Source organism: Astyanax mexicanus, chromosome 14 (assembly GCF_023375975.1).
Source record: "Astyanax mexicanus isolate ESR-SI-001 chromosome 14, AstMex3_surface, whole genome shotgun sequence".
Taxonomy (NCBI): domain Eukaryota; kingdom Metazoa; phylum Chordata; class Actinopteri; order Characiformes; family Acestrorhamphidae; genus Astyanax; species Astyanax mexicanus.
This window is the reverse complement of record NC_064421.1, coordinates 24,319,769-24,345,905: the sequence shown is the minus strand read 5'-3', so window position 1 is coordinate 24,345,905 and position 26,137 is coordinate 24,319,769. Positions and strand designations below refer to the sequence as shown.

At 39.8% G+C, this 26,137-nt stretch overlaps 1 protein-coding gene across 2 annotated transcripts in view; it reads left to right on the top strand.

Annotated features, from left to right (window-relative positions):
- Positions 1–1,703: 1,703 nt before the first annotated feature.
- The window catches only part of mta1 (metastasis associated 1), a 52,856-nt gene continuing 28,422 nt past the window's right edge, over positions 1,704–26,137 (top strand). The window contains exons 1-3 of one of the 2 annotated variants that reach the window (XM_022672917.2): positions 1,704–2,089; positions 17,959–18,026; positions 18,420–18,513. In XM_022672917.2, coding sequence (XP_022528638.2) covers positions 2,062–2,089; positions 17,959–18,026; positions 18,420–18,513 — 190 coding nt within the window. In that variant the 5' untranslated portion in view covers positions 1,704–2,061. Of the gene's footprint in view, positions 2,090–2,728; positions 2,931–17,958; positions 18,027–18,419; positions 18,514–26,137 lie in introns of those variants that run through there. The other variant, XM_049463571.1, reaches the window with a different exon arrangement.

Below are 26,137 nucleotides of genomic sequence, written 5' to 3'. Positions count from 1 at the left end.
GGTGCAGGCTTCGCCTGCGCCTTCGGTGCTCGGGCCCTAATTAAAAGCCTTACTGACTGCAGTGTGCCAGTGTTAGGAAATTAAGAGTTCTGGGAGGAGGCGGGCTGGAATTTTTAGAACACACGTCAAAAACACAGCAAAACAGCCTACCATTGGAAAGTCTATGAATGACTTTTGCCTTTATTTACACCATGCTAGTGTCCCTTAAAGGGATATGTGATATCAGGTGAGCCACGCACAAACTCACGTCAACCACAGTGCCACCAGTCACTAGTTATACTGGTCTGAAACCAATAGATCAAGGCTTTCAGTCCTTAAAACTTAAAGAAAAAACTAAAACAAAATCAAAAATCAATTTACTGATGGTCAGTGATGGTTTGGAGAGCCATGCCATCTGCTGGTTTTGGTCCACTGTGTTATATCAAGTCCAAAGTCAGCACTTGATGCTCTCCTCTGCTGACTACTTTTATGGAGATGCAGATTTGATTTTTTTGACTTGGTACACTGCCCACACTGCCACAAAAAAATTTGAGATGCTGTTTTTTGTTTTATAGACTGTAAGCCATGATAAAAAAATAAACGCTTATAATAGATCAATCTATTTGTAATACGTCTATATAATATGAGTTTGACATTTTGAACTGAATTACTGAAATAAATTATTTTTTAATTCTATTCTATTTTTTTTTTTACCTTTTTTACTTAAAAACTGCTAGTATTGAACCACTACTAACTACTCCTAACTTCCCCCCTGAGTATGGGCCTGTGGACCACTGAAGAATGCTTCTAAAGGGAAATGTGATATCAGGTGAGCTACAGGCCAACCCTTAAACCTCAACAGAGTTGCCAGGTTTGCGGTTTTCCCGCCAAATTGGGCTTGTTTGAAAATCCAGTCGCGGGTGAAAATTCAGTGGTGGCGGCTGCCAAAAACGTCAACACGGTGGGCAAACATGTAGAGGTTGACACTAAAATCAATCTTCCTTGATTAACAACAACCATAAGAATGAGGAGAACATAACGACATAAGGGAGGACAGCAGGAGAGAGAGAGTAACCAGAATGTAACCAGACGTAAAAACCACAGAGTAACCAGAAATCACAAGGCGATGAAAAAAAAAATGTTAAAGAAGAGAAAAGAAAGTTCAGGAGGGGCAAGAACAGAAATTAGTAAGTAAGTAAATTATTATTTTTGCTAACTATGTTACTATCAAATGTTATGGACTTTGATATAAACTGTTATAAGATAACTAATAAAACATTAATGTTTCAAAATTATTAATGACTTTAAGATAAATAGCAATCCTGATAATAAACACCTTGTAAAAAAAATCAAACAAAGTCGTACACTCATAGTTGTTCTGACATTTGCTTCAAACGTGTGACAGACAGATATTTTGGGCTAGTTCAAGCTTCTGATTTTGGGCTGGATATTTTTGTTGGACCTGGCAACATTAGTGGCACTGTAACCGTTGGAACTGGAACTGTTCTGTAGAATACAGTCAGCTAGCGTTAACTAGGTTAGGTTTTCGTTTTTGTGTTGAAGAGAGAGAGGGATGGAGGGCTGTTAGGGAGATGGTGGGGTGTTGTAGGGCTCGGGAGGGAGAGCTGAGGGGGGGTTCCAATCTGAAAGCAACAGTTGTTTACTTTGTTATTTTGCCTCTAGTGGGTCTGAAGTTGTACAACAGCGATTGTTTCGGTATTTCCGAGGGAGGCGGAGACTGAGCTGGACGGTGATGCTCGCGGTCTCCACCTCCTCCGCCTCTCCTCCTCTCTCCTCCCTCGAGTCTCTCCTGACCGCCAGCCCGCTTTCTCCCTCCCTCCGGCCGCCCCGCTTTGTTTTCGCGCTCTTACCGAGTCCCTCAGCTGCTCTGTCCCGGCGCGAGTCTCCGAGTAGCGCGGTGAAGCAGAGTAGTGAAAATGGGCGCACTGTCTCTTTAAGATCCCCTGACTGCTCCGCTTCGTATTGATCAATCCACCATTTTCCAACACACTCAGCGGCGGAGGCAGTGCTCGCGACGGCGTGAGGAAGCCCTACCTGGAGCCACCAGGACGCGGGGCAGTCATGGCAGCCAACATGTACCGGGTCGGAGGTAGAGAGCACGTTTTCTGCCTGTCTGTGTCTCTGTGTTGGTGTATGTTTATCCCTCCCCTGAGCGGCGGCCTCGGGTATATACAGCGTTATAGAGCTAGTTACAGTTCAGAGCCCAGAGCTGGAGCAGCTCTCCGTGTCCTTCCTCTTTATTTCCTAAAGCTGGAGTAGAGAGAGCCTCATGCTCTGTGACCAAAGGAGGATGAAGATGATGATGAGGAGCGGGATAAAGATGAAGAGTCTAACTAACGCTAGCTGCTTTCAAACCCCCTCCAAAATGTGTCGTTTAGCTAACTTACTTTCTTAAAACTGGAGTATTCTAGCTTAGCTAACCTAAACATAGGTTAGTAACTTAGTATTTACAGTGAGTTTAGCTAGGTTTACTAGTTAATTAACGCCAACTAACTAACCTAGCTAGCAGCTCTGCAGTCCTATACCCCACCAGCAAACAGCCAAAGCTCATAATTCCCCCAGAACTGAAGCTTTTTACTTAAGTTTTCAAGTTTTTAAAGAAACCTCACATATCATGTAGCATGTTTAAAAAAAGCTGACTAGCTTAGCTCATAGCTTAGTTGCCAAGTAACGGGTGAGTTAACCAGCTAACTATCCAGACATACGTAACTTAGCTATGGGTTAGCTAGCTTAGCCTAATTACTTAACGTTAATACTAACGTTAATTACTTCTCAGCCACAAGAAGTAACGTTAGGGAACGTTTGGTTGAGCATGGAAGTAAAAAAAAAACTATCAGACAGTAGAAAAGCTACGAACTGGAGTACTTTACCGCTGTTAACCTGTTCCTGAACGAGGAGGTAAACAGAGAGAAGTGAGCCGTGGTGGAAACGTGAGTCCGTCCTTAATTAGTTAACTAACGCTGGTCAGGTTAAGTTAACCTAGCCTTCTTGTGTGAAGTAGTACGTTAGTTAAGTTACATATAATTATAAAATAAAAGTATTGAATAGTTCAATTTTTTCAATTGCTTTGAAGCAGGGGTGGGCGATAACAGTTAACGTTATATAACTAAAATAATATCACAATATTTCGGTGTATTTTTGCGATAAAGATATTCTTGGCGATATGACAAAACATTGATTTTTATTAAATAATAATTTTAGCAACATAGTTACTACTACAACAAAATAGATATTAAAGTTTTATTTAGTCTAAGCAAAAAATATATAAACAATTGTCTGATTCGTAAAACAGAGCCTGGTTTTGTAAAAGAAAAAAAAAAGGTGTAATAAAAGTAAAGTAATGGAACTAACACAAATATACCACAAAACTAAAGTGCAGCATATGTAGTGCATATAAACTGTAACCATTAAAATACTCGCTGTTTTAAATCCCGTTCATGCAGCTTGCCATCAGCTACAGGAGCCCTGAGAGAGCAGGGCTCTCCTTGCTCGCTCTGTGGGTAGATGGAGCTCTTTCCCCACATCACTCCAAAGGGTGATGTTGATCAGCACAATTGTCACAGATATTATTGTGAAAAATTATATATTGTCTTTATAGAAAACAACCATTGATATATTCAGCATATAATGGTACAATCATAAAATAACACCCTTTTAGAGAACCATACACTTTTAAAATGAATAATAGTCTAGGAGAGAAGTGTGTTTTCCAGCAATTCGCAAGTTTAAAAGTTTGCCCTATATGTTTTAGTCCTGTTTTTATTGAGTAAATACAGTGGTTGGTATCAAGAACAGCAGAACTTAATAAAGTCAAGAACATATAATTATGGTGACAGATGTAATGAATACCATAAGTAAATTCAGTGAAGACTTTTTAAAGCCTAGAATGATGTTGTGAGCAGAAGAAATTAAGTCAATTTCGAATCCCTCTGTAATATTTTGTAGCCATTTATTATACTAAATTACGTGTCAAAAACAAGTTGGTAGTTTTCTGAGAATGTAAACTTCCCAATTTAGCTTTTTTAAAGTTAAATTGGGATACAGTTTAGCAGTTGAGTAGTGGAACATGTCATCAGTTAAGACTGTCTTTTTCCACCTCAGTCTTGGGGGAGACCCCCTACCCTGCCAAATATGGCACGAGTCTTCCTCTTACAGTTCATTGTGGTCCGGTTTCTGTCTCTTGAAGTTTTTGATAGTGAGCTAGCTTTGTATGTGTTTTTTGTCATATGTAGTGAATTGGAGATGATGCTCAATTATACGTTATATAAAAACATTTTCACAGTACACAGTATTTATCATCTTTTGACATAAAAAAAAAATCAGTATCAGATTCTGCTGTTCAAATACTCTTTCATGAATGACGATGAATTTTATTGTATTTTTGCGGCGCATCATCTAATCTAACTGAATTTTCTTAAAGTATGTTGTCCATGCAATAAGAAAATTTATGACAATATGATAAAATTAATATAAATATTTATGTATAAAATGGGGACTAATTAAACAGTGTTTGGCTGTACAGAATTTTAGAAGGATATCTTTCTTTAAAAAGTAAATAAAGACTTATTCTTGGTTAAAATGTTTGCAGACTTGCTAGTCCAAATGAATTTTTTTCAAATAACTAAGTGAATCAGTTTGCTGCAGTAACAGCCTATACTCTTTCAACCTATACTCTTAAGTCTTTACATGAGAGATTGCAACATTGCTGTAAGGTCAGAGTGCATTTATACATAAGAAGTAGTCAGATCGAGTTCTTAAGATTCAGTGTGATGTGCGTTCTGCCAGTTCAGGCATTCTTGGACACCTGTATTAGTAATTTTGCATGTTATAGTTCCTAAGTTCACCAATTAGAATTAGAATATCTGAATACATTTGGGCACTAAGTGAACAGACAGAAGTATTGGGACACCCACAGGAGCTTTTATGAAGTCTCATTCTATATCTATAATCGTTAATGTGGAGTAGCTCTTCTCTTTGCAGCTCTGATAACAGGTTTGGAGCACTGTGTGCTTCAGCACTAGGCAATCCCACTCTGTAACTTTACATGGGCTGTGTCTGAAATAGGAAAAAGCAAGCTGACTTGATGCTGTGCTTGTCTACACTGTCTCAGAAGGCAGTGTAGTGATTGTGTATCCAAATCACAAAGGCAACAATTAATCCTGAGGTTAATTGCTAGATCGAGTGTTTAGCTTTGTGTCTTTAGCTCTTAGCAATTTAATGATAAGTGTAACTCCAGCCTTTGTTTTACATGGTTTATGTGGCCTATAGTTTCTCCTACAGTGTGGTTGTTCTCTGAAGGCTCAGAAAGGTGTTGTGCTGTGGCTTGGGAGCTCACTAACACTCCTCTAACAGTGTTTGCACCATCCTGTGCTGCTGAGGCTGAAAATGGCCTCAGGCTTTCAGACCTGCAGAGAACCTCTGTGGGCCACTGTACCTTCAGCCTTTGCGGCACCTGATCCATATCGATGACTTCTACCCATCTGGATGATCTCCCATGGACCGAAGCAAGGTCGTAGAACAAGCACATGAAATTTTGCACTTATAAACCATGGCAAAGCTAGATTATTTTAACTGCTACTTTTAGTCTTAAGATGCAGATGGTGCATGCAATGATTAGTTGTACACAATAGATAGTGTACTAATGTGTACAGTAATCACTGAATGGTTTATTGTGTGGAGTCAAATTTAAATAGAAAAAGTGTGTGGACATGATTTTAATGAATGCAATCAGTTACTTTAAGCTACACCCATTGCTGAAACAAATATACAGTTGCACACACACAGCTTGGCTTGTCCCCAAAAAGAAGTATTGGCAATAAAGCAGAACTTTCCTGAGCAGAAAGTCATGACTCCTATGGCATCTAATTTAAAGTGTGGGCAACAGGGGTGCAACTCCTAACCACCTAAGATTTCTAGCTGTCGAGAAGGGCTGCAACTAATGATTATTTTGGTAGTCGACTAAGCTGATTCGTCGATTAGTCGATTAGTCAATGATTATTTCTACCATGTCCTCCATCTCTAAAAATGATAAACAGCTAAACATGTGATTTTAAAAAAGGTGTTTAAATGTCTAGATGTTGTTTAAATGTGGAAAATACTGATATTTAGTGATTAAATATGTACTCTGTTGTGTTTGGCCCCTTTTGGAGACATAGACTAAGTTGAGTGTAAACTGTGGGAGTGAACCATTTGCTTATCTCCCATTGCGCTTCTGTCCCCAGTGCTTTGCGTAATGTGGTACTGTTACAAAATTAGCGATTAGTCAACAATGAAATTTGTGGTCAACAAATTAAAATAATTGACAGCCCTACTGTTGAGCAGTAGAACTGTGTTCTCTGGAATGATGGTGTTCCATCCAGTACTTTTGAGATGAGTAGAGTTATGGATGAGATGATGCGGGGTGGTAATTATCCATCATCTTGACCATGCTCATGCTCTTGTCAGTGAATGCAGTCAAATCTTCATGTCAATGCTGCAATATCTGTGTCCTCTAGGATTTGTTTTTTAAGGATGAAATGATGGAAAGCCTTTAACTAATGTGGCTAAATAACCCAGTGTACGTTAGCTAAGCAACTTGCAGAGTGTGAGTTGCTGTCATGTAAAATTGCTTGCATCTTGCGCTCATATCTTGCACTCATTTGTGTAGGTCAATTGTCCTGCACCTGGCAACCTGTGTGGAGAGGGAGCAGGATATACAACTCAATATAATACAATATAATCAATACAATATAATGTTTTAAAATTGGACCATAGTAGCCATTTAACATGCTTACTGTTAAATATATTTCAATTGAACACAATGACAGTTGCACTCTGTGGTATTTCAGAGCCTCCGGAAGCCAAAACATTACTACACAATGACACATGCATGTTCTTATTTTGATAAAACTGCACAAAGATGGTGCATTACTAGTAATGACATTTTTAAGTCTTATATAAAATAGTTTTAAATATACAGCTCTGGTAAAAAAATAAGAGACCACTTAAAAATTATGGAATATAATCAAGAGCAAGATGGATGATCACAAGCCATTACATCAGGCAGAACTGCTTGATTTTTTGCACCAGGAGTGGCATAAAGTTATCAAAAAACAGTGTGTAAGACTGGTGGAGGAGAACATTTCCAGAAAACTGAAAACCAGGGATATTCCACCAAATATTGATTTCGGAACTCTTAAAACTTTATGAATTTTAACTTGTTTTTTGTGTGTAAAAAGGCAGCAATACTATATGCTATTTTGTCTGCGTAATTCAGCAGCTGATACCTTGAGGTGTGCTGGTTTGTTTTGGTTTGTTTGTTTATTGTGATTCTCATTAACACCAAGATTCATGGCACATTTGAATCTATTCTCTGCGCTCTCTGCATGCATGCCTGCTGTGCGTGAGACTGCAGAGACTGAGAGTGAGCACAGTGTTTCACAGTGTTTCAGTGGAAACTGTGGAGATTGGACATCGGCATTCGATTCTTTAAAGCTCTCCACAGCTCTCCATTTGCGAGTAATGCTGTTTACAACTAGGAATGCTTGATTTTGATGCAGTAGGCGTAGTGCTAAATGGATGCATTAATTACTGACTTTTGTGATTAGCATATCGTAGAGCCTGAAATTGCTAATAATGATTAATACAATGCTAATTGTACAGCCCTCGCTGAAGTGCATGAGTGCTTGGATTCTGGTTAAAGGACGTTGCTCAACTGCCCATCGCCCCCCTCTCAGTACGGTAAATTAGTGGAGGCATATCTACCAAGGTATATTTGAGCCACAGTGGCATCAGCAGCACAAAGCCAATCTCCCCCTCCTGACTGCTGAGGCTTTGCGTTTGAATGCAGAGCTATCATTGGAAAACAATGCCTTGTAGAGAGGAGAGAAAGCCTGTCTGAGTGCCCTCTGTTCTTCTTTGTCTTTCCCGCACACGATGGCAAAAGGTGGCCTGGCGGAATTTCCTCTCACAGAACTCATTGTGCTGCCTCTGCTTTGTTTGCCTTCTCCCTGGAGTTGAGGCTCTCCCAGAAACTCCAGCGCTGACTTGGAATGTGCCAGGAAGAGAGCCTCAAGCAGACCACCATGATGAACCACAGAAATGATGGAAATATGCAGGACTGCGTGTCGCAGGTCTGCTGTGGAGCTTTGGGCCTGCAGGCAGTGAGACGATGTTGCAGATGTTGACCAGTCAGGCGTTTTTACACCTGCACTGTTGGGTCCGGTTAGAACAGACTCTGGTTCTAAACTCTGGAGCAGTTCGCTTGTGGTGAGAACATGATCCGGTCTCAATCAGACCCAGCTATCAAATATACTCCTTTTATTTGAGCTAAACTGCTGATAAGGCACAGTTTAATCTGATACATTAGCCAGATAAAGCTAATTACCACTTGTATGAACAAAGGCTGTCTCTGTTTCCTGATGTTTACACACAGGGTCTGTGCTGCGTTCACTACTCATAGCCGCACGACTCAGTTTACTATGTTTACATATGCACTGCATGCCCCATTGAAAACACTGTGTTTAAAAGCACAGCAGGAAATTTTGTAGTGTTCTGTGTTAAAGCAGCTTTAAACGGCACAGATATTCACGCTGGACCACTGAATCTTTTCGCTATATTTTCTTTCTTGTTCCCGTGCCAGACAGCTCTGACCCATTAGAAGAGACAATGTGCTCTCATGGTTTATTGGTGCACATTTTGGTGCATTTAGTTTTGTGCCTGTGTGAAACCAAACCAAGCACAGGGAAAAAACGCTCCAAATAAACAAACTGATCAACTGATTCAGACAAGAGAAACGAACTACAGGTGTAAAAACGCCCTAGACTCTCCTCTATGGATTGTCCTGAAATGTGTAGGCCCTGGAAGTGATGTAGAATCTGAATCAAGAAGTCAAAGCTGGCAGGGCTGAGGTTCTCCAGTGGGCTCTTCTTATTATTACCACCTGCTTGTCTTTCCTTGCAGCAGTGAATCTATTGATGGAGTAGATTCAGTTGTTGACTGATCACAAAGAAGATGCTGTTGCTTTGACAAGATCATTGGAACCTTTGAGAAGGTTAAACTTTTTTATCGTGTTTCATATCGGTATTGGGATGTCCAACATCGTTACTGGTTATCACATTTTTTTTTGTCCATATCTTGCACCTCTACTGTCACACAGTCTCAAAAATTATATGGTATCATACAGTATTAACAGGGAGTAATGTAAACTGTGCAAGTAGTGCAAATGGTCCTGTGTTTATGTTGCTTCTGTGCAATATGGTTTCATCAGGCTTACAGCGGGTTGTTTATTTATTCTCATCATAGGGGTGGGCGATATGGCCCTAAAATAATATCACGATATTTCATGGCATTTGTGTGATAACTATACTCTTGACGATATGACAAAACACTTTTTTTAAGAATACACTACTGAACAATACTAATAATGCTCTCCATATATCTCCATATATCCAGTGCTGCAGTAACATGAATGACACTGGACAGATATAATCTGTCTCTAGTAGATGTTTAATGAGGAATGAGAACAGTGTGAATTTGTCTTTTGCTAAAAACAGCAAAAAAGTCGTACCCGGATGTGATAATTAGGGGTGGGTTATGTGGCACGATATTTTAGGGTTTAATATCCGTTCACGATATTTAAAAATGTTAACAATATTATCGCATACGATACGATATTGCACACCCCTAGTGGCTACAGGTTCTCATTCCAGACAAGCAGAAGCTTGTGTACTTTTTTGTTTGAAGAATCAGTTGTTCTTTTGGTTATTTAGAAGGAAAACCTGCAGCCACACTGGCTTTTTGCAAAAGATTAATGCAAGGTTCACCCTGCATGACTTGAAGAGTTGTCAAATTGTTGTATTTTTTACACTACACCACTTAATATCCTGCAATCAGGAATCCGGGATCTCTTTACTGGTTCTGATTTGCGTACTACATTACTTATCAGCGACACTGGGTAATGAATTACAAGATCTTTCACCAGACTACGATGTCCAATTCTTGCTGTCCAAAAATGGTCAAGAAATACATATGAGAACTGATGCAATGTTGAGTGATGTATTTCCTTAAGAAAAGAAAGACACAAGTTGTCTGCGTTTATTTGCAGTGAAAAACACCAAAAGAGAAAGAAAAATATAGAAGAGAAAATTAAAAGAATGAAAGTAAATAAATACAATTTTAAGGAAACATGATGATATGCATCATTTTAAATAGTGCTGTTTGTCTACAAATTACACAATTGAAGGAATAAAAAATTGTAATTGAGAATCGCTCATATATTTGAGGAATATCTATTTTTTTGGTATTTATTTATTTTTATCGATCAGCCCTATTAATATCCTACCTCAAGAAGAACAATCCTGTCATTTAGAGGTATCGGAGTAAACCCACACTGCTATTTCCTTTCACTTCGCTTTGTAAATAAGACGCTAATAAGGGGCAACCAAGCTGGAGAGGAGCTGCGCATGCATGGGGGAGATTTTCCGCATGCAGGTTACTGCTGCAACCCTAGTGACGGGTAATTCTAATTTGCAGGTGTTTAGACTTTAAGCCTGCGGCTTAGCTATGTTAGCTAACAGAGTCTGAGCTTAAGCACATTTAAAAGATAATGCCTCATATTTAAGAGCACAAATTTGTTTAAAGTATTATGTGTTTTTAGCTTTTTTTTTGGGCACATTTAATAGATTGAAGCTGAATTATATCCACACATGCGTGCTTCCGCTTTCATTTGAACTCGCTTCTCACATGCTGCTAAATGCACAACTGCAGCCGTCCTGTCAGTCCCAGCCCCCGTTTGTTTTCAAGGCATGACATCAACAATCAGTGAGCCCCCACAGAACCCCTGCCCTGTGGCTATTTTAAATGCACATCAGTGAATGAGCTGTTTTGGCTGTGTACTGGATAGACACGGAACATTTATTTTACACATCAGACACATTGTAATTTTGAAACATCATCCTTATTTGAAGAAATCTCTTTTTTTTTATTTTTATTCTCTACTGTGCATTAAATACTGTTATACTGTCTAACACAACACAACACAGATCTTTTAAGTGACAATATTTTTTTTTAATAACTTATTTCATACAAAAGAAATCTATATAGCTCCCTCCCTAAAGCTGGGCAATATGGCAACGTTTTATTGTATTGTGATATATTGTCTATATATGCATATGTTTTACTAATCATATATATATATATAAAAAAATAAATAAAGCACTAATCCAGCTGTACATTTATACTGCCTTTTATTCTGTAGTGTAATTGATACCAACATAATATTGTATCGACTGAAATTAGGAAAAGTATTGTGATATAAATCTTGACCATATTGTCCAGCCCTAGCCCTCCCTCAATTATCGAGTAATAAATCACTGTAAATAATGTTGACTTTTCAGTAGTTGATGATAATAGATGATGATTATATCGATGTCAATCAATCATTACAGCGATTGAGTTTATTAGTATTAGTAGAGGTTTTGTGAAGCCCAGGTTCTACAGTTGATGATGGGCATGCTGCGTGACAAGTTGTCTGCAGCTGCCTGCCAAAAGAAGCATCAGGCCAGGATGCTCTGCCCAGTGCCCACCCTCCACAGCTCCTCCCTAACAGCGGTTATCTCACCAGTACACTCGGGTGATTGACAGTTGAAACAGCAACTTTATCATTTATTCAATAGTTCTTCTGCTGGCAGAGACTCTTAATAAGTCTATTTGGCCCTTGATAATCCAAGGCTGTCAGTTGAAGTTTCCACTTGTTCAAATCATGTTGGATCCCGTGAAGTTTCCCCTCCCCGTCACTTTTGTTTTTGGTGCTTATGATCTACTGTATTTGCATCATTGAGCGTGTGCACGCGTGTGCGTGCACGGAATACGATGTTGGCTAAATATTGAGCGCACATGAGAGGCTGATGTGGAAACGGACCCGTGGTTCAGCTGGGCAATCAGGGAGAAGAAGGTGGAAGCTTACCATCTGATGGAGTTTAGGAATGTGTGAGGGGAATAAAGAGGAGACTCTGGAAGTGTGTGTGTGTGTGTGTGTGTGTGTGTGTGTGTTTGTGTGTGTTTGTGTTTGTGTGTGGTGAGAACATAAGCTTAAATGAACTGATATTGCCATAGTAACGGATGTCCCGTGGGTCCCAGTCTGAATGTCTTGAGGTAGGGATTGAATGCAGTCTATGCACTTAGACCTAAGCAGACTGTGGCCTCAGTGCAGGTCAGAGAAGTCTTTCTCTCTTTCTCATTCTTTCTCTTTGTCTTTCTTTCTCCCTCTCTCACTCTCTTTTCTCTCTCTCTCTCTCTCTCCCTGTCTATCCCTCTGCTGTTTCTACTTTCACTCGGTTTTAAACTTGTATACTAAAAATTGTATACTAACCTTGACCACAACTAGCTGAAACTCTAGTTCTTTCTCATGTCTCTCGCTCTTCTCGTCTCTCCCTCTCTCTCTCTCTGCTTAGGCTCCACTCATGTCTCTCGTTCTCTCTCAGTAGGGCTCAGCAACATGCGTGGATTGGATCGCAGGAAATTTGACTGCACCGTGATGTCACAGGCTGTGCTATGCGCTGATTGGCCGTGCCCGGCGGGGGGGATGGGACGCTGTGGGTGCAGGCAAGCAGACAGGCAGGGACGGCGGGAGGGCTGGCATGACTCGCCGCGAGACACAGAATGGCATTGCCTCTAGTTCTTCTGGAGCTCCTCAGCATGTGCCACACAGAGCTTTGGCAGTGTGTGCTCACAGTCGCTCTCGCACACACGTGTGCTATTCCATGCCGGGTTTTGCTCAGGTCCAAGGGGCCTTGGCTAGAACTTGTGCTCGTTAAAAAAAGTGACAAAGAGGTGCGGTCTGCTCAGTGTCTTATTCTCAGGACGGCCCTCTGAGAGAAAACAGATAATTCGCGTGTGGATGCGCTGATGGTGGCGAAACATGCAAACACAAGTCCCCAGTTGTCATGAAAGTGAATTATTACAAAGTTTTAATCAAAAACTAGTACAGGATCACTTTAAAGGAATGAGGTGGTTAGTCTTAAGTGTGAAATAAATCATTAGAGCTGTACTTTGGTACTTTAGAGCTGTACTACGTGTCTCACTCACTCACTCATTTATTGTCAACCACTTAATACATTTGCGGTCGCAGTGTAGTCTGAGCCAATCCCGGCAGTCATTGGGTGGAACGCAGTATACACCCTGGAGAGGCCGTCAGTCCATAACAGGGCAAAGAGACACACAGACACACAGTTTCTTTTACTGTTTATTATATGTAAAAGTCTCATTCCATAGTTTTTATTCATTTTAAAATGTCTAATTGTGGTCTCCAGGATGAATGAATGCCATGTTAGCCGTTTTTTGTGAAAAAAAAAAAAACTGCTTCTATTTTGCCCTGCTTTATTTCACTGGATTAATGGTCTCTGAAGAAAGACAGTATTTCCACTCTTGCTCATGAATATTTATACATGCAAACATATCGTCTCTAATTGGCTAACAGCACTGCAGCAGATGACGCGACTTAACCCCTCTACAATTTTACAGCTCTAAAACTCAAAAGGTCAAAATGTTTTCAGAGTTACAGCCTTAGTTATAAATGTATAGCACTAAGTGCTAGATAAAGATAACCCTTAAGTGTTGAGCGCGTGGCATCAACCAGATTCTGGTAGATTCTAAAACACATTCTAAAACTGCTGATTTTAATCAAAGTACACCCGACTCTGAACTAAAGTTCCAGTTTCTATTTCAACAACATAGTTTAAATCAGATTTTAAATCAATTTTGACAAAAACCTTGTGAACTATTTGTAGCGTTTGCCTCGTAATTCACACAAAAAAGGCAATTTTTCAACTTTTGGCATGGCTACTGAGCTTTTACTGAGATTTATTGTGGCGTCGTCGCCACTTGCAGCGTAAACAGCAAACTGATTGACTCTTTTTTTTGAAGGGCAGGACTTTAATCTTGAGTACACAATGGGTTGAGCGTTATGAGAATCATTCCCAATAACCAAGAATCTTATTAGTGTAGTGCAGCAGTCACCCAAAGTGGGAATTGAACCATACTCTCCTGTACTGAGCAGTGGAGAAATTAAACTGTGTTCTTTGGAGGGATAGTGCTCCATCCAATGCTTTTGGGATGAGGTGGGGAGTTGGGAATGGTGTGGTGGGTTGGTGATCATCCAACATCGTGACTTTACTAACAGTAATGGCCAGAATTTAGTAGAAAGATATTCCTGAGCAGTATAAAAACAGTATAAAAAACCCTTTTTTAATACACTTTATTTCAGTGAGGTTGAAACATTGATTAAGCAAGTGTCTCTGATTTAAAATGTTTGATACTTTCTTCACACTACAGTTTTTCTCTTGTGTTTTAAGAGCCTGTTAACTGTGTGCTGCTGCTCTCAGTATTTTAAATGCTTTAATACGCATATTATTTTGTACAAAAGGATGTTTGCAAATGCTTGTAAGGCACCCAAGCAGCTGCTGAAGCTTTGTACGACAGACAGAGCTATCCAGACTCAGCCCTGGCGCTTTAGTGTCCTGACTGATTTGGAGCAACGAGTGCAGGCGGTTCCTTTTCACTGCACAGTGCAGCAGTACTCCCCCCGTCAAGGATCTTTTTCCTGGGATGCATGAAAAGACTGATCAGAACGATCAGCCAAACAGACAGCGTATTTGGAAATGTGTGTTTGGCTGCGTCCCCGGGTCCCTCTTTCTCTCTCTCTCTCTCTTGGGGAGGTGCAGATTACTACCGAGCCTCGTGTGTGCATGTGCGCATGTGTGTATGCTCGCAGCCCACCATGTGTGGAGTGTAATCTGCCAGAGGCCCTGGCGCACGCAGGGTTAAGACCAGGCACCCCACCAAGCCTGCGGCCTGAAGGGACGTCCCACTGAGCCGTAAGCCTGCACTCAGCCCACACGGCCTGGAGCAAGGCCAAGATTGCACACGCACACGCACACACAAGGAGACGAGGGGAAAGGGGAGCAGAAATAAGAATGAGGATCGATAGAGGAATGGAAGAGAACAAGGGATGGGAATAAAATGGGAGAGATGTGGATCCTGATTTCTGCATGTTCAGATTTAAAGCCAGTTGAATGTTCTGAGCAATTAAGTGAGAAGAACTGAATGTGTTTTATGTTTAACTACAGCTCTGGAAATAAATAAGAGACCACTTAAAAATGATGAGTTTCTATGATTTTACCAAATTGAAAACCACTGAAATATAATCAAGAGGAAGATGAATTGTCACAAGCCATCAAACCAAGCTGAACTGCTTGATTTTTTGCACCAGGAATGGAATAAAGTTATTCAAAAGCAGTGTGTAAGACTGATGGAGGAGAACATGCCAAGATGCATGAAAACTGTGATTCAAAACCAGGGTTATTCCACCAAATATTGATTTCTGAACTCTTAAAACTTTATAAATATAAACTTGTTTTCTTTGCATTATTTTCACATCTGAAAGCTCTGCATTTTTTTTTTTTTTTTGTTATTTCAGCCATTTCTCATTTTCTGCAAATAAATGCTCTAAATGACAACATTTTTTATTTGGATTTTGGTAGAAATGTTGTCCATAGTTTATAGAATAAAACAACACTGTTCATTTTACTCAAACACATACCTATAAATAGCAAAATCAGAGAAACTGATTCAGAAACGGAAGTGGTCTCTTGTTGTAATATTTTTGTGCTAAGCTATAGGCCTTTGTGTGGGCCTCTGTATATGCCATTGTAATATGGTTCTGTTATATATACTATATTGGCTGTATGGAGCTGCTCAGCCATAGAAACCCATTCTATGAAGCTCTCTACTCTTTACTGTTCTTGAGCTAAGCTTGAAGGCCACATGAAGTTTGGAGGTCTGTATTGACTTACACTGTAGAAAGTTGGTGACTTCATTTTATATTGACAGAGTGAGTTGCTTTCATTCCCTTTCGTTTTCACTTTGTTATAGTATCACTGACAGTTGACTATCACTGAACCATGCTGAAATTCACTGAGCTCCTGAGAGCGACCCAATCTTTCACTTATGTTTGTGGAAAAAACAGTCTGCATGTCTAGATGCTTGGTTATTTATACACTTGTGGCCATCGAAGTGATTAGAACCTTTAAAGTTCAATGATTTAGATGGGTGAGCAAATAATTATGGTAATATATTGTATGATGGGTGTTCTGTTTCTGTAGGCTTAGTCTTTTCAGGTGTGCTTCTGTTTCTGTCTAAAAAGTAATTTCAGGAGGTGGTCTGAGACTTAAACCATATTGCAGCAGTTTAAATGCATCAGTCTCTACAAGACTTGCCAAATTCAAACCGAAACATCATAACTTCCATGCAACAAACAAATTTGCTGTGATTCAGATACTAGTGACAGATACTAGTGACAGGTAGTGACCAGGTGTACACGGGTCATATAGTCCCAATTAAAATAGTCTGTACAGCCTTTACTCAGTTAATTGGCCAGTAATGTAAAATGTTAGCATGCGATATGCCCACACACACACACATACATCTGTCCACTTACACCGCGCCATTCATCAGGGCTTTTGGAGTTTGAAATAAGTTTATATAAACGAGAGAAAAACATGTCTGCCAGTGTATAGAGCCACTCTCTTGACACACAACAGTGACTGTGAGAAAGAGGAGGAGGAAGCAGATCAGTAGGGATGGGGCAAACAAGACTAGTTACCAAAGCTATACTCTTAACCCACTACAGTTCCCACAGTACCATGCAAATCCACCGGCTTACAGCTTAACATTTCCAGGTGACACATGCGCATGTGTCCAGCGTTATACAGGAGTTTTAGTAAAGTTTCTACAGCACAGAGGCTGAAGCAGTATTAGCATTAGCCGCTAACCACAGCTAACCACAACTCTTTTGCCATTTAGAGGCGAGTATATTAGACTGTAGCCTGCGAGTTTACTGTGTTAAAACAAGCTTTGTGGCGCAAACTGCTAGCTGATCACCCCCTGGGTAACTAGAACGCTCAGGGTTTCTCAGTGTAGCTCTATCGGGTGACTTGACTAGTGCTAACAGGGTTATTGGGAAATTTGAATTCTTTTTTTCTCGAGAAAATTTTGGTTCTAAAACAATTATTTAATGTTTGGTTAATTCTATCACGTCACTGAAAATTAGCTAGCTGGGTGCGTGGGTCCTACTCTGACTGGAGTTTTAGCTACACTGTAACTGTAAATTCACACAGTTAGAAAAATCATAATTTAATAATGTCTATCTTCATTTAGACAAATATAAGGCATAGACATGCAAAATATGCAGAAATGTTATTCAGCTAGTAAAATGTGTGATATTTCATAGTTTTTCATTAATTGTATGTAAGATGGGCCTACTATTATGGCAGTTTTAACATGGATTTTTAGTTTTATTGTCTGTACTGATGTTTTGAAGATCGTATGCTCACGAGAATTTGTATGAACCCTATGCTAAGTGCTGCCATCCGCGGCTAGCGCTGCTGCTAAAATACTGGAACTCTTAAGCTCACTGTAAATAAACGGTAGCGCTTTTCTCACCCAAATAAACAGTTTTCAGGAGAGAAATATGTGTAGAAAAACATCCAGTGCTGGTTTGACTTTTAAAACTTTTAAGTAAAGTTACAGTTTTGTTACTTAGATGCCCCCAACAGTGAGACCTGCTGAATTAGAAGGGTAACATGAGGTCACCACTGTTCCTTACTAGTGTTGCATATAATGCGCCTTATAATCCGGTGCGTCCTTATGTTTGAAAATAGACCAGAAAATAGACGTTCATTGAAGGTGTGCTTTAAAGTCTGTAGAATACGATGTATTTCACCTAATAGTGTATGTTCTGTCCAATTGCTTACACAGTTGTGACGCCTCTACTGTAACAGTTTGTTATAAATACTGTGTACTGTTATACCTCTATTTTGTAGTATTGAAATCTGTCCTAGATAATAACCTACAGCTCTCAGCTGCTTCTGATGATGCTCCCATGTGCCGTCACTGATGACTGTTCTCTCTATCTCCCTACAGATTATGTTTACTTTGAAAACTCCTCCAGTAACCCACTGCTGATCAGGAGAATAGAGGAACTCAACAAGGTGAGTGTGTGTGTGTGTTTGTGTGTATTTGTGCTTATAAGTGAGTTCAGAGCATTTGTCCAGTGCTTTGTGCATCATGCTTTCTGCCTCCCTCTACCTCACGCTCTGCCAGTAACAATGTCCCAGCTTTCATTCTTTTTCTTTTCTCGCAGTCTCTCTCACTCTCTCCTCTCCATTTTTCTCCACTTCCCTCCTTTTCTCTTCTCTCTTTCCATTCCCACCCTAATGATGTTCCTTCTATCCCTAGTTGCACTGAGCTCGCCTGCCTCACATCCTTCAGAAGCAGCAGAGTTTTACGTCCACACTTCCTCATCTGCATGTTCGACCTTTGCCTAAAGCTGATTGGTAACCAGTTTGTGCCGTTGCTGTGACAACTTTGCCTCTTATTTGCAGACGGCAAATGGAAACGTGGAGGCCAAAGTGGTGTGTTTCTACAGACGGAGAGACATCTCTGCCACGCTCATCGCCTTAGCAGACAAACATGCACGTAAGTACAGAAAGTGACAATGATTATGTTTCCCATAGTTCACAGAGGCTGAGGACGTTTAGACCATGACACATGTTGGTGCTGTCCCGCAAAAAGCTTGCATTTTTTTTTACTTTTTAACTTTTAAAAAGTCTCAATTTGCTAGAGGTTCTTTATATTATGTCAACATGTATTGATGAATGCACCAACAAACTGGATTCCATTGAAAGTTTTTTTTGTTTTTCTTTTTTATTAATTTTGCGTGTTATCCAAAAACAAGTACGAGCAAGTACAGGTATAATAACATAAAACAAAATTATAATTCTTTAAATAGCCCAACATGTTTTGCTCCTAAATAAACAAATACCAGCAATTAAAGATTTATTGCTGTCAGTTTCACAGATCCACACATCCAGGATTCCGCAGGTTTACCCTGTTGATTTGATCACATGATAATGTCAGTAATGAAGTAACGGAGCGGTAAATTTAGAACGTCTAATAGGTGGGCAAGTCTTGAGGAGTTTAGTTTCAATAAAAACAATCAGTACTTGATGCCACTTCTAAATATGATGTAATACATTATGGTGTATTGCAATATTGATATAGTGTCCCACCCCTAGTAACCAGTGGCTTTAAAGACAGTAAAGGGTGCTTGCGCTCTCTCTCTCTCTCTCTCTCTCTCTCTCTCTCTCTTTCTCTCTCTTTCTCCCTCCCTCCCCTCTCAGTCTTTCCTCTCATTTGCCCCTTTAGAAATAAAAAAAAATGTATGAATAGTCCTTCTAAAAATAATTAACTAAATAAAAAGATGCTTTAAAACACAGTGAAACCACCTGTAAAGAAATACAGTGATGCACATATTTGGCTTTTAACCTAGCCTGACATAACATCTTAGTTAAGTCAGTTCATAGTTTGGTCAGATCTGTACTGCTGACTCGACTCATGGCTGAGATATCTGTTGTACTGCAGTGTTCTCATTGTAGCTGGGAGCTAGTTGAGAATATCCAGTCGTCCCTGCTGTAAAAATGGCTGCAGTTATAAAGTTGGCGGTGGTGCTCGCGCGTGGTTCATACGTGTGGGGGCTAGGCGTGAGTGACTGTCAGCAGCACTGGTGTGAAGGCAGTGTGTCTGAATGTAAGAACATGGGCCTGTACGCTCGTACATGAAAGAGAAAGGAGAATAAAGCGTGTGCTAGACTGATCCTGAGGTGGTGGGGCTGTTTGTTCATGTGGACCACACAGCAGCAGTTAGGAGGAACGTAGGATGTGCAGTGGTTGTGGTGGTGCTGTTGGGTGGGGGTGTAGGCTACTTAATGTGCGTGTGCGTATGTGCGTATGTGGATTGTGGGCCTCTCCACAGTGCCAGCAGTCCCTCCATGGACTTTCAGACATTTGCAATATGTGAAAAATGCGTGGCAGGAATGGCTGTGGACCGCATGGGTGTGGGCTACATCCTGACTGTGCTTTGGAGAGGAAAGGAGAAAAGAATAGGGAAGAAGAGTGGCAACAGAGAAAAAGTGAAGACATGCTGAAGAAAAAGGAGGTGGCTCTCAAATTAGGACGAGAAGAACAGGGATAAAAAAAAAAAAGGATAGTGAAGACAAGATGATGGTGAGACTGAGAGTGGAGGGATGAATCCCTTCTGGACCAGCTGACACGAGGGAGTCTGAGAAGATACATACATACATCAGTGTGTATTTGTATCAGCACCAATAATGACTTTTAAATGGATTGGATACCATTTGAACCAGTGTTACCGGTTCTTATGCAGTGCTTTTTTTTTTTTTTTTTGGTGTATTTATTTTTTGCTATGGAATCAACAGTAACTCTTTTTTTTTTCCAGTCCTGTCCACATGTAGGTGCCATAATTGTAAAGCTTTGCAATAATTCAGCTGAAGTGTCTCATCAGTTTTCCAATTACTTATTTTTTATTTTAAAGCACTCATAAAATCCCTTCATTTTCTCAAAAATCGACAGTACACCTTTTAATCCACTGTGCCTGTATGAATTCTACTGGTCAGGTATTAAATAGCACTAAAGCCACTCTGCAGAAGTACAGCTTTATAAAGGAATTTTAGTAAAGTTTCTCCAGCACCAATATATGGGACTGTTGTCTGCATGTTTAGCTCTTTCTGGTGGCATTTACTAGCGCTAAGCACTGCTAACCACGGCTATTGCTGCTGCTAACTGCTAACTAACTAAAATATTGATAATCTAAGCTTACTGCAAATAAAGAGGTACTTTACTCACCCAAATAAACATTTTTTATACAGTTTTGTTAACCTAACCTGGTCATTAAGTATGCTCAGATTCTTAGCTGAATTTTATTTTATTCCCACACAACAATACTGAGCCTGAACCTGACCAATTGAAGCAACCTCAGATCACTTCCCTTCCCTACACAAGGCTAATTTATCCATGTGTCTACTTAGATTACCAGGAGTTAAAATGTACATATACAGTACCAAAACAGTATCAACATTTTAAATACACATTCTAATATATTTTTTCTTTTTTTTTCTCCTTCTTTGTGAAGTATTTATTTGGGCTCTTATCTGGAGTGCTGTTAACTTGCGGTTTCTGAGGCTGGTAACCTCAGAACCTGCCTTTACTTGGCCGCCCCTGATGAGAGCCAGTTTCATCATAACATTTTTAATGGTCTTTGTGACTACGCTTAAAGATACTTTGAAAAGTTCTTGAAATGTTTTTCAATTTACTTATCTTCATTTCTTTAAGTATTTTTTTCTTTAATTAGTTTATTTAGTTCTTGCCATAATATGGATTAAAACATTATTCAAATAGGGTTATTCACTGTATACCAATTCTACCTCTTCACAACTTTACAACTGATGCTCTCAAACACATTAAGAGGCAAGAAATACAAGTAATTAACTTTTGACCAGACATTCGTGGTGATCCAGAACACAGGACCTTCTTTCTGTATTTACTTTTTGCACCCATCCTTGTCAGCTCTGACTAATAAAAGAATACACCATGCTCACATGGTTTGTTGTGATGATTTTTTTTGCATTTTTCCACTTGCAGTTTTTCTTGTGTGAAACTGAAACACATGCTCCAGATTGTTGAACTGGTCCAGAAATCAAGTGGACAAAATTCTGATCCACTTGATTTGTGCATTTCTGATTTAATAACTGTTTTCTAGTTCATAAAGTTTTAACATAAACATTAGTGGTTGGCAATATGGTCCTAAAATAATAATGATATATTGGGGATTTTTTGTGGTTTTATTGGCGATATGAAAAATACACTAAAATTTATATTTTTAAGAATATGCTTCTGCTACTGTATAACACTTTTAAACATTCAGTAGAAACAAAAAAAACTGTAAATTTAAGTCTACGTGTTAAAGTTTCCAGATTAATTGTGAGCATTAGTGCATTAGTGCATTAATGTTAACAGCACTACTTTATTTCTATAGAACGGAAGGTAGTGGAGCCACAGTGTCTGTTTTATACAATCACTGGTCTAGCCAGAAATGTGCAGAAAGCTATAACTGGTGCCTGCTCTAGTTGTGTGTCCTCAGGGATAACTCTGGGCCTCCCCCCCTTGACCACAGTATTCAATGTTTATAGTAAAACCCCCATCCAACAGTTTGTCAGTTTGGAACATGTCCAAAACATATAGCTGAGGGTGTCATATAGCGGGCAGCGCATTTTGAGAAACCTTCACTGTGGTCTGTTAATCTCCACTGTATATTTATGTTCATGTACTTTGCTACTATGAAAGATGAGCACCTTCTGGTACAGGGTCAGCTCTTCGTATTGGCTGATACTCACTCCAGTATTCTGATTCTAGGGTATCACAAGAGAGGAGAAGTTTAACTTTCGGTGCTTTCTGAGCACGTCTTCATGTTAAAACTGAAAGCACAGGGATCGTGACTCAGCCAGCCTGAGGTTCTTCGTTCTAAACTTTCCTCTGGAGCTTGCTCGCAGAGTAACTCAGCTGTGTGTATGTGTGTGTGTGTTTTGAGTGTACGTGCACACATGCACTTGTATGTGTGAGTTTGTGGTGAGTCACAGATTAAATATTTTGTTCTCTGTGATGCTGGCTCCTCCTAGCCGGGGTCTGAAGCTTTGGGAGCTGTTTGGCGGCCATGTTTTCACGTGTGCGAAGGCAAAGAGGGAGAAGGACTTGGCCCTGGGCTGAACTGACCACTCCCTGCAGCCTCCTCCTCCCTCACCGTGCCTGAGAGCGGCCTGCGTTCAGACTTGACCTCTCAGTTCAGGGAGGAACAAGTCTTGACTCACCAAATGCATCACAGCTTTCAGTATGACTTATCTTCTTGAATGTGTGTGTATGTGTGTTTATTTGTGTCTCTTTGTGTGTGTGTGCGCCTGTGTCTGAGTGTACGTGGATTGTTATCTATTTATAGAGACATCAGTGTGATGATGTGCTATAGATGTAGATGTAAGTAAGTGAGAGTATTTCATCAGATTACTTCAGCGTATTTAATCAGCCTTTATTTAAACTTAGATGTGCGTTGACGTATAATAAAAAAAAGATCTAAAAAATGTACGATATGGCCCGAAAGAAAATCATTTAACTTCCACATTTGTCAAATAAAAAAGCAAAACCAAATTTAATTGTCTTTGAAAAAAATCAGCTAAGACATAGAGCGGGGGTCGGCAATTAGTTTTGGCCGGGAGCCAGATATTTTCGAAGCCATTACATGGCGGGCCACAAAAAAAAAAATCATTTTTTGGAAAATGAAGCAGGTAAACCCAGGAAGAAAGGAAAAAATAAATAAATAAACACACTGCTCCTCACATGGGGATCGAACCCGAGACATTAGGATAGCGGTCCGATATACTACCGCTGTGTCGGCTAGTGGACTAGGTTACAGATGGGAAAAATGCCTTATAATATGAGAGGGAGCCTGAGAACGGGCGGAAAAATGAGAACGGGCGGAAACAAAAAATCAGGCCGAGCGCAACAGAGAGACAGAGGAGGTGTGTTAACTAAAGTTTGCCAGAGAAGCATTTTTTTTCCATTATCGTTCATTATAGTTCAAACAACCTCACGGGCCAGATGTTTCACGCTTGCGGGCCACCTATATTGCCGACCTATGACATAAAGGAATCAAATACGTAACAAAATCTACTAATATATACTAGTGTATCTAAAAAATATATATATATATAATTTAAAAAGTTACTTTATTTTTTTCAGTATTTCAGTTCAAAATGTGAAAGTCATATATATTATATAGATATATTCCACACAAAGTGATCTAATACAATGTCTTCTATTGTTGACGATTATTGCTTACAGCCAATGAAAACCCAAAAATCAGTGTCGCAGATAATTTTAATACTATATTAGACCAATCGGCAGTGTGCCAAGTCCTGCTGAAAAATGAAATTTGCACCTCTATAAAAAATTGTCAGCAGAGGGAAGCATGAAGTGCTGCAAGATTTTCCAGAAAACACAGCACAGCACAGCAGTGCCAATACTACACATTATAGCACCAACCTTGAGTGTAATATTGTGATTATACTTACACCACAGTTCCATTATTGCTGTTTATTGAAAGATTTTAAGTTATATAGGACGAGAAAAATATGATCTGTTTGGTTATAAACACTCCATTCCGTTGCTGCTCTGTTTGTAGCTGCGCTGTTTGGCTAGTAAACGCTGCATCGTTGCTGGGTTACCTGTATGTAGTGAAGTAATACATGGAGAGCTTCAGTTACAGTGCATTACCGGCTGATAACGGCACTCATAGAACGCCTCTCAGCCAGTCACATTGCAGGGTTGGAACTAACTGTGGTATAATTATAGCTTAATTTTGTGACTCTATAACAGTAGGATTTCCTGTTGAGTTTGGAGTTCTGAGAGATGAGTTTTTGGGAGGCATTACTGTGTTGAAATTGGTGCAAAAGACATTCGGGAATTTCTGTCTTTCCCAAATCACCTCCTGATGCATTCTCTAAAAGGTGACTTTTTCAGATTGTGCTGCATATTATTACAGGTTACAGGTCCATAGTAAGTAGTTGAATTTTCCTCTGAGTAAGAGCAGACATCAAATTGTTAATCGAATAGTTTAAGTGGGTTCTGCATTAAAATACAAAGCAGCAATGATGTGATATTTGTTTTAATACATTGATCGGTTCCAGTGTGTAAAAGAACTGGCGCAAAACATTGCCATACAGCTACTAATGCTGAGTAATATTACATTTTAGTGCAAAGTGATGAACACTGAGGGCCTGAGGGTGCACACTTGGCTGGCTTAGGTTTGATATTAGATTGACACTTCTTTTGAATACACAAATCTTTAGATAAACACACAGATGGATAAACAAAAAGGATCTCTAAAACACAAGTTCTAGTTTGGAGCCGTTTTTCTTTTCTTTTGTCTATCCACCACTTCAGCGTTGTGTGCATGCAGAACAGGCACCATATGTGAAAGTGTAACCTCAGACCATCTCAGAGGTACATAGGGCTGTTCTCAGATTCCAGCACGACAGGGTTTAGTGTACTTTCTGACGTAATGCACCTGATTGAACTCGTCAGCTAATTGCCAAACCCTTCGTGAGCTGGTTTGCGTGTGGTAGAGTGGGCGAAGGTTCAGAAAGAGAGAGACTCATCGAGATAAACTGGCCTGTTTAATGTTGCAGTGTTTTCTAGTCAGAACAAGGTTCTTGCGTTTGGTACATTTGTGTTCTTTTGGTCCGGTTTATTTTGGTTTCAGACTGTAGTTTATTGAATGGACTAGTAGGTCGAATTCTGCCTTCCTGCTAAATTTCTCCCTTTTGAGTGCATGTGCAGCTCTCAGCAAAATTAGCATAACACATTACCCTCAGAGTCCTTCTATTTCTGTTCATAAATAAGGGTTAGTCTACAGTTACAGTAGATACAGGAGTCACTTGTGTAAGTGTTTGCATTCATACTGCTGCGTAAAGTTAGTGCATGTAAACGAAAGTTGCCACAACACCAGTTATTTTACTTTATTCTGTTGTTTAATGGGTGATGATGGTGCACCTCAACTCCCTGTAATTGGTTCAAAATCATAATCAAATAAAAAACATGCTTTTACACTACAAACAAAGTAAACTTTTTTACTTATGGCAGGTTCACACTACACAAACACTGAACATGTCGTTGTGCTGTTCACACTGGTTGTTCTTCAGTTGTTGAGACTTTCACACTACAAGACCGTTCGGCATAACGTGTCACAAATTACACAATTTGTTGCTGTGGGAAATTGCAGACTTACCTGGCTGCTCTACAGAAACACGTTTCGTCACAAGAACACACCAGAACTAAATACACGAAAACTCTCTACAGAGGAAAATATGCACTTGCAATGAGACCAACATAAAAAGGTTCATATGAAGCAATATATAATTTATAAATGTCAGATTTTATTGTTAGTTTTATACTGAAATATGTAGAGGACTTACTTGCAGGCTCCCTCTAGAGTTTAACAGTCATTTACTGATATAACAGAGGCTCTGGTAATGCTTAGCTGTAGCTGCTGCTCCTGACTCCCAGTCGTCGACTGGATCAGATATCTAGCATGCCAAATATTAGCCTGGCATCTGCGACTGGTTGGCGATCAGTTGGCAACAGCTTGGCAAATGTCTTTCAGTAGTTTACACTACTTGACTGTGCGAGCGCTGAGTTTT